The sequence below is a fragment of the Marmota flaviventris genome, chromosome 5 (assembly GCF_047511675.1).
Source record: "Marmota flaviventris isolate mMarFla1 chromosome 5, mMarFla1.hap1, whole genome shotgun sequence".
Classification (NCBI taxonomy): Eukaryota; Metazoa; Chordata; class Mammalia; order Rodentia; family Sciuridae; genus Marmota; species Marmota flaviventris.
Window position 1 is genome coordinate 58,693,048 of NC_092502.1, and position 13,349 is coordinate 58,706,396.

Sequence of the window (13,349 nt, forward strand, 5' to 3'; positions counted from 1 at the left end):
TTTGCAACACTACAGTTCTTTTTGTGGAAAAATAGCAACAGATAACCCAAGAGCTAGTTCCATGTCAGATAAGCTATACTGAACATACAGTTGGGATCCAGGACAGCATTACTGTGTGCTGTGTTTGGTAGTAGAAAACAACCAACTCTGTCTTGGGAGGAGTGGCTCTTATAGTGAGTGAGTTTCTCTATCCTCATGATAGTTTCCTTCAACCCCTTTGTCACTGACTCAAATACATCAACAGGTGGAAGTGTTATTTCAGACGATTCTACAATCTTGGTTCTTATTTTTTTAATTGAATTTATTTATATCAAAGTGTACTTTTATGCACTATAAAACAGTAGTCTCAGGAATATTCTACACTATCAACACTTGATCTCTAGAAGAAAGCACCTTTAATTCTTTTAGGGTATTTTTGGTTATTATTTATCCTTCTATTCCTCAATAAAATATGTATGCTACTATTTCTTGACTTTTCAGGTTTTTAAAAAAGTCCCTTTTAATAGATACATAAAAACATAAAATTGTACATATTAGTGGGCTACTATGTAATGTTTTGATAGGTATACATTGCATAATGCTTATATCAGATTAAATGTATTTCTCTCTTCAAACATTTGCTATTTCTAGGGTTGAGGGTATAGCTCAGTAGTAGAGTATTTTCTTGGTATATGCAAGGACCCAGGCTCAATCCCTAGCACAGTAAAAAAAGAAAATGCTATTTATTTATGGAGAAAATTTACAAAATTCTTTCTTCTAGCTTTTTTTTTTTAAAGAGAGAGAGAGAGAGAGAGAGAGAGAGAGAGAGAGAGAGAGAGAGATTTTTTTTAATATTTATTTTTTTTTTTAGTTTTTTGGCAGACACAACATCTTTTTTTTTTTGTATGTGGTGCTGAGGATCGAACCCAGGCCGCATGCATGCCAGGCGAGCGCGCTACCGCTTGAGCCATATCCCCAGCCCTCTTCTAGCTTTTTGAGATGTACGTTGCACTATTGTTACCTACAGTTACTGTACTGTATAATAGCACACTGATGTTTCAATTTTACCTTTCTTCTACCTGACTTCATACTCACATACACATGTCTTTCCTCTCTATGGTACCAATACAATTACAATATTTTTTAAATACGTTGATAACCACTTTAAAAACATTATCAATATACAAATATATAAATTTTGTTTGTAGCTAAGATAATTTTTAATATAATTACAACTTGTTTTTTCAACTTGTTATTTCTTTGTAAGTAATAATTAGCATGTTTTTATTTTTTTAATTTAGATTTTTCATGCCTGTCATTAATTCATCTCAAACTCTCTATTATAGTTGAAATTTCTCAATGAAATTTCACAACACTAAGTATTTTCAGTAAATTTTATTTTGCTTTTTCTTCAGCACAACCCCCAGAGTTGTTATCAGTCATTGCATCTCAAGTGTGAACAATATTCTGATTTCTATCACCATAAATTAGTTTTGCCTGCCTTTACAAAACTAAATCTAAATAGAAATAGAATCCTTCATATGCTTATGTTGTTCTTGCTTCTTTCATTCAACACTATCTGTGAACTTTGTCTTTGTTTTTGTGTACAGTAATAGTTCATTCTCTCTCCATGTTTTAGAGTTGTAGGAGACAGAAAAAGGGTCTCCCTGAAGATGCTCATCCCTTAATTCCTGGAACATGTGAATATATGGGCATTAGGGACAGTTGCAAAGGGGACTTTGCAGATCTAATTATAGTTCTGAACCTTAAAATATAGGGATTAGCCTGTTGGATGTAATCTAATCTCATGAGCTTTTAAAACATAATTTTCTTTGACTGTAACCAATGGATATGTAAAATAGAGGAAGGTCAAAATTTCCGAAGCATAAGTTTTGAGGCAATGTGTCTTTCTGGTTCTTATATAGAGAGGAACATATGAAAGGAATATAATGATGTCCTAGCTCAAGGCATCCTCCAACCCACAGCTAGCAAAAAAAGAGTCCTACAACCTCAAGAAACTAGACTGTTGAGAACCTGAATGAGCTGGGAAATGTAGAGTTCCAAGAGGTCCTGATAAGAGCCCAGCCAGTCCACACTTTCATTTCAGCTTTGTGAGTACAGGATTACATACATCAGTTGAGCCATCGTGGACTTCTAACCTACAAGAATTGTGAGATAATCAATTTGCAGGTTTTATAAATATTTCTTTACTTATTGATGGACCTTTTTAAAATTTATTTATATGTGGTGCTGAGAATCAAACTCAGTGCCTCACATATGCAAGGCAAGTGTTCTACCACTGAGCGACAAACCCAGCCCATACATTTGCTGTTTTAAGTTGCTAAATTTGAGGTGGTTTATATGGCAGCAATAGAAAACTAATGCAAGCATATTCTATTACTATAAAGCAACATTTTAAAAATCTATTTTACTACTGATGGATTTGGATTATTTCCATTTGAGACCTTATATGATTAACGATACTGCGTATATTCTTATATATGTCTTTTGGCAAATATATGTACATGTTTCTCATGATAATTAATCAAGAGTAGAGTTCGTAAATTATATTATATGCATATATTCAGTGTTAGTAGCTATTGCCAAACATTTTATCAAAGTAGGGGTACTAATAATATACAGTCTTTACCCTCTGTGAGAGTTCCAATTTCTCCGAATCCTTGCCAACTTGTTGGAAGATTTATAATGCTGAAAAAGAAAAGGCCATTTTTTGTGTTTATTGCCATCATATGACATTTTGATTTATATTTCTCTGATGACTAATGACTTTTTTCACATACTTACTGGATACTTGAATATTTTCTTTGAAGAATGGGTGCTCAATATTTTATCAAGCTGTAGCAGCAGCACTGCTCATCACACTTTGGTAAAACTGAGTGTAAGGAAACAATGAGCCCAGATGAATTTTTGCAGTTAACTACTTATAGCTCAGAAGGTATTAGAAGCTTTTCTTAACACTTCATGTCTGCCACAGTCTCCCACCCCCGCCAAGTCCCATGAGACAATGCAGAGGTGCATCCAGGTGCATGCAATGTTTGTGGCATAGATCTATACCTCAGCTAAGAAATACTACCCTTATGAATGTTCCAGTCACTTAAGGGAGTTCTGGTGACCCCTGCCCTTCTTTTACTTCCTACTTCCAGAAGAGAAGGGAAACATTATTATCATAAAATGTAAATAAAGTTTCACTGTGACCCAAAAGCTATGCAACTTCCAGGCTATTTGTTATGCAAGCATTCTTGAAATGATAGTCTGGTGTGTGTGTGCACATATACAGATATGTATATGCACATATAAATAATTATAAATATTCTGCTGCCTTTCCTATCCTCTACTATCCCCCCTCCCCTCCCCTCCCCTCTTCTCTCTCTACCCCCTCTACTGTCATTCATTTCTCCCCCTTGTATTATTTTTCCCTTTCCCCTCACTTCCTCTTGTATGTAATTTTGTATAACCCTGAGGGTCTCCTTTCATTTCCATGCAATTTCCCTTCTCTCTCCCTTTCCCTCCCACCTCTCATCCCTGTTTAATGTTAATCTTCTTCTCATGCTCTTCATCCCTACTCTGTTCTTAGTTACTCTCCTTATATCAAAGAAGACATTTGGCATTTGTTTTTTAGGGATTGGCCAGCTTCAATTAGCATAATCTGCTCTAATGCCATCCATTTCCCTGCAAATTCTATGATTTTGTCATTTTTTAATGCAGAGTAATACTCCATTGTGTATAAATGCCACATTTTTTTTTTATCCATTCAGACACTAGTATGGCAATATGTAAATCAATGGATGTGTAACTGATGTGATTCTGCAATCTGTATACGGGGTAAAAATGGGAGTTCATAACCCACTTGAATCAAAGTGTGAAATATGATATATCAAGAACTATGTAATGTTTTGAACAACCAACAATAAAAATTAAAAAAATAATAATTATAAATATAATATTAATAATTGAATGTACTTATAATAAAATATGCATTCATATATGAACATAGAAACCTATATTTGATTGTTTATATGTGTACTGTGATTTTTAGTATCATAAATGCTATTTGCTGTATAAATGTCCTTGAAAAGATAGTCTATAAATTTCAGGCTATATATCAGATCATAAACACTCACATACACGTACACACACACACATTTATTTATATATGTCATGAGGGATTGTCTCAGTAGACTTTCATTTATTTTTCTGTGTGGTATTTATGTTTTTTTTTTATTTAATTTGAAAAATGTGTGCATCAGGGGAGAGAGAGGGACAGGAGAGGGAGGGAGCCCAATCATATTTTTTCAAATATTTATTTTTAACACAATACATTTTCCTTTAATTTTTATTGTCTTATTTTCCTAATTTCTGCCAGGTTTGGTCGCGCACTCCTGTAATACCAGCAACTTGGTACTATGGAGTAGGAGGTTTGCAAAGTCCAGGCCAGCTTCAGCAACTTAGCAAAACCCTTAGCAATGTATAGCGACCCTGACTCATAAAAACTAAAAAGGACTGGGAATGTAGCTAAGTGTTTAAACACCCCTGTGTTCAATCCCCAGTGTGTGTGTGTGTGTGTGTGTGTGTGTGTGTGTGTGTGTATATGTATATATATATATATATATATATATATATATATATATATATATATATGGAAATGCTGAACCCTTTAACGTAATAAAAGTACTCAAGGAGAAATAGAGAAATAAAAGAAAAATATAAGAACATGTATCTAAAGAGCAACTTTTTCTTTAGCCATAGGTTGTTTAAAATAATGTGGATTATCATCCAAACATTTGGAGATTTTCTAGTTGTCTTTTTGTAATTGATTTCTTACTTCATTTTATTGTCAGAGCACATACTCTGAATAAATCTTAGAGCTTTTAATTTGGTTAAGATTCATGATAGGACCCAACATATGATTGATCTATTTTACTAAATGTTTTATGGGCACTTGGAAATAATGTGTATTCTTTAGTGATTTGTCATACTATATGTCCACATAAATTAGATGAAGCTGATGAATTTTCTTCACATTTCTCTGTTCTTATGATTCTTTTCCTGTTTATTTTATCGGTACTTAAAGAGATAAGTCAAAAACAGATTTATCTATTTCTCCTTTTAGTGCTTTAATCTTGCTTTCTATATTTTGACTGTTAGGTGACTAGAAATACAGAGTTGTTATCTTTCTGATGAATTGGACCTTTTATCATTATTAAATATCCCTCTTTATCTGCAGAAATGTGTCTTATTTATAGTCTACCATGTTTGGCATTAGTATAGTCATAATAGCTTGCTCTTGGGTTCTGAAGGTATTAAATGTCTTTTTCCATCCATTTATTCTTAATTTTTCTAACATCTGATACTTAAGATGTGTTTCTTATAAGTAGCAAGTAGTTAAGCTTTATATTTTTATGTATTTGGAACATCTTTTATATGCAGTATTTAGTCCAATTATGTTTATCTATTTACTGATATATATCAGCTTAAATCTTCTATCATGTCTTTCTACTTGTTTTTATCCATTGTTTGTCCCTGCTCATGCTTTTCTTATTTCCTTTTAAAACTATATTTTTATTATTAAATTTTTCTCATCAACTAACTCTTTAGATACACGTTCTTACATTTTTCTTTTATTTCTCCTTGAGTACTTTTATTACTTTAAAGTACCATACAGCGTTTGCTTATTACATTCTATCTTAAAATAGCATTTCTCTATTTATTTGACATCGCAAAGATTTTATAACACTTTAATTTCATTTACTTACCTTTAATCTTTTATTTTTTTTTGTTATCACCTATTCTATTTCTACACATTTAAAATTGCAGGAGTAATATTAACATTAAAGTATCAACATTCATTTACATGTACCATATTTGCTTTTTCTGATCTTCCTCATGCCTTCCCACTTTTTATAAGCATGTTTGTTTGCTTGATCCTGTATAATATTATTTATTTTTCTTTTGTGCTAAAAACTTATGTTAGCATTCCATCTAGTACCCCTCCACTAAAAAACGTAATTTTTAGTGATGTTTTTGGTGGTTAGTTGGTGATACTACTAAAGAGCTACATACCTAACCTAATTTTTAGAGCCTCGGATATGCTAGGTAAGCACTCTACTACTGAGCTATATCCCTATCCTAATTTTTAGTTTTTATTTATATGAAAACATATCTTTTGTCTTTAGTTTTGAATGATACTTTCACTGACTATAAAATGCTAGCTTGACAATTATTTTCTTCAGTATCTTAAAGACACTATCTTATTTTCTTCTAGGTTTTGTAGTTATTGTTGAAAGGTCAACCTAAATAGTCATGATGTCCCCTTTCGAATTGAAAAATCTCTACCTGCTTTTAAAATCTTCCGACCTCCCTCTTTCTCTCATTTTTGCATTTTTTTTCTTCTTGGAAATTTTACTAGAAAATGTCCAAGTGTATTCTCCTGGCATTTATTCTATCTGAGGTTTTAGATCTTGAAACGATAGCTTGATGTTTTATCATCATTTTGAAAAATTATGTTAAAATATTTTGAGGTATTATTTTTTTCTCCATCTTTCTACTGTTTTGTAAGATTCTACTTGTATGGATTTTAAAACTTTTATTGTTATACACATATCTTTTAAGTCCTTTTATGTATTTTTACCCTTTTTAAAAAAAAATCTATGCCTTGGTTGTATTTCAGAATGAAGTATTAGAAACCTGACTGCTCCTGAATGCAATTTGTTGACAGAAGGGTTAGGTTCTAAGATGACTGAGGTAGCGTCAAGCCATTGTATTAAGGTACTTCCCAAGAGTCACTCTCTTGGAATGATTGGTTTGTGATAACAGCTCATCAGTTTCCTGCTCTGGTTTATAATTCTGAGTGTCAGAGTTCTGAGATCAGAGTAGTAAAAAAAAAAAAAAAAAAACCTTTAGTTATCCAATCCTTTGGTGCAGACTTCTTTTTACTCTTCTGTTTTCAGAAGGTCCCTCAGCAGGAACTGGTGTGTGTCTGATTGCTTTTCTCCAAAGATTAATTCTTTAGTATTTGGCTAATACATGCCAAGAGTAGACTCAGGTGCTTTGTCTGAATTAGGATGTCTTGTGGTTCTGAAATAAATTCCAGGCTATTTGCTTTCCTCATTCTTTTCTGATGTTTGCTTGACATTTTTCAGGATCACTTGTTGATGACTCACCTCTAGATTTAGATGTCAATCTTATGCATCCTGCTTAGTTATGTGCCTTTCATCTGTTCACTTTTTATTCCTGCAAATTACCTCTTACTTGCTTATTTGCTCTTGAGAGTTCATAGATTAAAATCTTTCTTTTAAAGTCAGGTTAGTGTGGTCAGAAAATAAATTGAGATGAATAATGTGATTAATTTATCATTTTAAATTATAAACACCAGGAACATTGATTTCTCTATTTTATTATAGATGCTGATTATCATTACTTCTGATTATGTTGTATTACTTTTGGTGATGATGGAGGTGGCTCTGAACAAATTGTGGATTTACTAAGGCTACCCTGATAAGATATTCTTACTTTAATTTTAGGACAGTGTATAATTCATGGTAATCAACAGGATTTATTGAATTAGGACAAAATATAGTCTATTTTTTCCCTTTATTTCTAAAATAGGAACTAAATATACAATTTGAGACTATTGAACATTCTAAAATAATAGTTGCATGTAGTTGTCATAATATTTGCAAGCCAAATATTACATTGATTCTGTGGTCTCGATTTAGTATTTACTCCATTCTAGGCTGCAGTATATAAGTAAGAAAGGTATTATTATTTATTTTGTTTTACACATAAATATGAGAATCAGAGTAGGAGTCATGCCTTATTCAAAATTATGCAGCTGATAAATGTACAACTAGGAGAATAAACTCAATTATATTTCATGTGTTTATAATATTGTAAAAGAAATGCTTTTTTTCTGAAATATCCTTGCTTTCTTATAGGATACTTACCAAAAGAAAAAATAGCCTTCAGCAACCTGGAAATTAGAAAGAGCTTTTACCAGCTATGGGGAAATACAAGCTATATTACTCTTTGCCAATGTTATTTTCTTTAGCTGTTGGACACCATTCTGCAAGAGACTTACATGATTTTATTTTCACTTCTCTTCCACTATTGCTCAGATACAGCTTATTGCTGGAATATTTACCATTTACATAATAATGATAATGAAAGAAAATTTGGTAACTGGAATTGACTATAAGTAAAACCTTTTCTTCTAACAGAGAGAAGGAGAAAAGGATCATCAGGTGCGTCTGGCAGTTGGAAATGGTATACGGAGTGATGTATGGAGACAATTTTTAGACAGATTTGGCAATATTAAGATGTGTGAACTTTATGGAGCTACTGAAGGGAACATTTGTTTTATGAACCACACTGGGAAAATTGGATCTGTTGGAAGAACAAATTTCTTTTACAAAGTAAGTTCAGCATTTTCTTTATAAAAGAGATATATTGAAGTCTGCTCTTTTCTAGACTCTGTGCTTATAAATTATGGTAAATATTATCACCTCTTTTAAGTTGGGAGATTGTGTAAATAAATGGTGGCTGTAGGTGAACTATGATGTTACAGATTATGGAAACCTCAGTCATAGCCTGTATTTTCACCCTATAATATGAGGTTAATGCTAGCAAATTTTTTGTTCACTTTTAAGTTTAATGATATAATGTCTAAGTAGTAAACATAGGTCGTGAAATAACTAATTTTACTCTTTACATTTTCCTTAAGTATTTTTATTCTACCAGTTCTACTTATCTTTAATTGCTTATGCTTCTTAAAAATTATATTTAGTCTTTTAATATACAAAAATAAAGATTTATATTAAGATGCCACTAAAAATTAAAGGCAATCAATGTCAATGATGATTGCTCAATATCAACAATGAAACACAAGATAGTGGCATAGTTTCAACTGGCCTGGAGAAAATAACTATCAAACTAAACTAGAATTTATACTCAATAATAGTATTTTTTAAGAATAAAGGTGAAAATAAAGAAAACATTACCAAATTCATAACACCAAAATTAATAAGATCTCAAGGGGAAATAAACAAATCTTCAATCATGTAGAATATTTGGATAATATGATAAGCAAACTACTGGAAAGCAACATATGAAGGACCAGGTATCTAAAAACTATAAAATACACCTTGTTTTCCAGCACTTATGAGACTTTAATAAAAATTACAGGGTCACTTAGGAAATCCCAACAAATCTCAAAAAGTACTCTGGCAACAGTTTAAGCTAGAAATAAACTTTTAACAGGACAACTAGATAATCTAGGTATTTGGAAATACAATGGTTCTAAATTGCCTTGGGTCAAAGAAAATATCATAGAAAATATAAGATGTTTTGAGACAAATTATAATGAAAATATCAATTTAAAAACTTACAGACTCATTTAAGAACAGCTGAAAATTAGTTGGAGGGAGCTAAATATCCATCTCTATGTTAATAAAAAACAAAATAAACTGAAAGAATATAAAAGGAAAGAAATAATAAATAACAGAAATTTATGAAATAGGAAATAATAAATGTTTATTATTTATTTCCATTCCTAACAACCAATAATAATCAGAAAGGGATAAATATGAAATACATACAGGGTCTAATCTTGAAAAGGTGGAGAAAATAAAGCTAAATAAAAGGCAACTGAAAAATATGAATGCACATCAAAATAGCAAGTACTTCAAAATGGCCAAGAAATATTTAGGAAAACATTTTTTTTCCATAGGCTCGAAAAAATAACAACAACATTCTCTTTAAAAAATAAAAGCTCCAAAGAGAGGAAGTTTTATGGAAAACAGAAATCAACAAAAGAGGCAGAAAAGCAAATATACTCAGTTCAAAGAAAAAATAGAGGAAACTAAAAATATTACAAAAGTGAACACCACATTAAAAGCATTAAAAACAAAATGGACTGTAAACAATGTTAGGAAGCAAGATGGATTGGATTAGAGTTGGCCACACACATAAATAATAAAAAGGAAGCAAATAACATAAAGCAAAAAGAAAGATTTTATAAACATAAACAAGAATCTGACATGTGCTTAGTTAATGTTCTTGCAGAAAAGATCAAAGGGAAAATAATTGAGTCATAAGAAAACTTTCTTAAAGACTTGCATATATAGGGAAATAAACATGGTACAGAGTGATTATCAGACAAGGATATCTCAGTAAAATTATTGAACAAAAATTAAACAGAGGGAGATGCTGAAGTGCAAAAAATAAGGTTGTACAAAGTGTTAACAGTTTAGGTGAGAAATAGCTCAGGTGTCTCACGTGAAAACAAGAGCAAAGTCCTCAAAGCCTGACAAAAAGTCATGTCTTCACCTAAGGGTTGTAGTTCTGCCAAGTTGTTCTTTAAGTGTAAAGGTAGCAGAGGTTTTTGCAAAGTTTTAAGAAATCAAAGAATGCAATACTCATGTGTTTGCAGAAATGCAATACTTCTGTGAGAATTCATTGAATGAAACATTCTGGTCAACCAGAATAGAAAAGTGAACTTAGAAAGAATTTCCTTCCGTTAAATGGTTGGATAGTCAGCTTTTAATCTATTTATATTCAATGCTTTATATTCAAAGAATTGAACAGCTCCAAATTATGTCTACCAATGGAATGGAAATATAAAACCTGACAATATAAAATAATTTTAATTCTGACATTAGGTTAGGCGAGATGAGAGTAGGAGGCATAGTGGCAATTTTCTCATCTTTTATAGTGCTAACTCCATAGACACAATATAAAAATAAGATATGGGAATTATGAAAAGGCTCATTTCCTTCGTATTTTCATTAAGCTTTTTTTGTTGTCTTAAAAGTAGGCATCTTTGTAGGATACAGTGGCATATGTCTGTTATCTCAGCGGCCTAGAAGCCTGATGCAGAAGGGTAGCCAATTTGCTTAGTTAGATCAGTCTGAACAACTTAGTGAAACTGTCTCGGAAAAAATAAAATTTAAAAAAGGCCAGGAAAAGTACTTGTTTAGAATGCACTAGGCCCTGTACTATGCATATACACATGCAGAAAATGAAAATAGACATCCTTTAGGGACAAGGAACCTTAACCCACTGCAAAATTAGGGAACATTTCACTCAAGACCACCTTCCCTTTGATATCAACCGCAATTCTGGACTCCCTAAAACCATACCTAGATTTGATAATTTGCTAAGGGACTTGTAAAACTCACCAAAGGTTACTATACTCATGGTTATAGCTTATTATAACTAAAGGATACAGATTAAAATCAGCCAAGGAGGAAGTCCGTAGGGCAGATCCTGGAGATCCCTAAGGGCAAAGCTTGTAGAAGTCCTATCTCATGGAGATGGAATCACATTTCTCTCCTGGAAGTGATGTGTGACAGTGTGCCCAGAGCACTGTCAACTAGGAAGCTCACCTGAGCCTGGTGTCCAGATCCTCTGGGGGCTTGATCATATTCATCTGGTTCACTGTTCACATGACTGTCCTCCATTTCCTGCTTCTCAGGAGTTGAAGCTGAACCATCCAAAGTCCCAGCTCCACATTATCTTGTTGGTGTGGCTTAGAGACCCCATCATAAACCATTTTGTTACTATCTAGTTGGCTTAAGTGTCTTAGACAAATGAATAGTTTTCTATCAAAAATACCATTGCAAGGACTTAGAGATTACCTTCCAGAAGCTGAGAGGGAAGGCCAGACCTCTTTTAGGGTAAGATCAAATTCTTTCCTACACAGAAGCCCATATCCCAGTTCTATCTCAGCTCTGCATCACCTATTTGACTTTGTGACTTTAACAAGTTACTTTTCTCTGTGATCAGAGTCTCCTTGTGTATTAATAAACGAAATTATTTTTGTTTACATTTTCCAATGTATACATTTACAAATCTGAATATGTCCAGATATATAGGGGTGTGGGATAACTCCCAGGGCCATTGTAGATATGTGTGTGTGGACTCAGTGGTTCTGGGGGAGCCATTTACAGAGCTGCTATGAACAGGAGTCCCTGCCACTATGTCTGGACGTGTTCAGACGATTTTAAAGTGTGGTATCTCTTTTTATTTCTGTTATAATAATATAGTCATTGTAATCTCATGGTCACCTGTGGAAGGCAAGACAAAAAAAATGGAGATGCTTCTAGCTGAACGTTAATGATGGGCCTAGGCCACCTCTAGTAGATGCTGTAATATGTTTAATTTCACTTGAATTATAAAATAACCCAGTGTTTAACCATCAAGTCCTCTATATCTGATAGCAGTCTCATTGAACAGTGATTTTTTGTAGAGTGAATCTCACCCATGCACATTATTGCCAAGTGAATCTAAAAGAAATAACACTAAAGCTGATATCACAAGGATTAGGGAAATGATCCAAAATATAAAGCATGCTGAAACAGGAGAGAAAAGAATGAGTAATGAACAGAGCTCTATTCTTATTTGACCAAGATGATAATGGCAGTTCCAGAACTTCTGCAATCTTTCTACTGGCAATTAGGCAAGGGGCCAATATCCTGTTATCCCAATTACAGAGAAAGACCAACAAGATGCAAACTCGCATTTTAATCATCTTTATGTCAAGAACAACTGTAATATTTGCTCTGTTGCCTCTTCCATTGGCTCTAATCTTAGAAAAGTATAAGACTAATTTCTACCTCATAGCGTATTTTGATACTTGAATTAAATACAGCTCTCAGCATAGTGTTTTGATCAATTGATATTAGTTGCTCTGTCTTATATTTTAATTCAAATAGCAAATTATGATTCTTGTCACACCCTGATTTTACCAAGCTCAAAAACCAGAGATGATGTGTTTTATCATTAATACTAAATGATACTGTTACATTTATCTCTGTAATATTATTATTCATCTTTTCACACTCATTTTCTATTTATTAGTTTCTCTTCTCCTCCTACCTCCCCGCTATTCCTATCTATTTTTTCTTACTACTTTCTCTTACTTCATTTTATTTCTTCTATGTTAGTTAACTATTATCTAATTCAGTATAAAAAAAATTACTTGCTTTACTGGTGCGTAAAACCTCAGTTCTTATATATAAAATGAGGGATTGAACTGAACCAACCTGTAGTTCTCTCCCGGGTCATATTTAGTGCATGTGTGTGTTCGTATAGCACGGTAACATGGACATTGCAGGAGCAGAGTAGGTAGAAATATTGGAAATGAGAGGAGACACCAGTGTGATGACTATGTTCTAACAAATTGGTCATCTCAGACCCAAATGGTATGCCTATGTACCCAGTGTTAGTTTAGGGGTAGTAGTGTGGAAGGCCTTTGGGAAAGTCCAATGCAATTATCAAGTGGCTATACGTTTTAGTCATTTGGTCACCTGTCTGAAGACTATGAAGAAAAAACAAGCAACAAAATCCTGGCA

General features: G+C 32.8%; 1 protein-coding gene across 1 annotated transcript in view; it reads left to right on the top strand.

Moving 5' to 3' along the window:
• Nucleotides 1-13,349, top strand: part of Slc27a6 (solute carrier family 27 member 6) — a 55,919-nt gene that overhangs the window by 31,638 nt on the left and 10,932 nt on the right. The window contains exon 5 of the mRNA XM_027949364.2: nucleotides 8,217-8,411. Coding sequence (XP_027805165.2) covers nucleotides 8,217-8,411 — 195 coding nt within the window. The remainder of the gene's footprint in view (nucleotides 1-8,216; nucleotides 8,412-13,349) is intronic.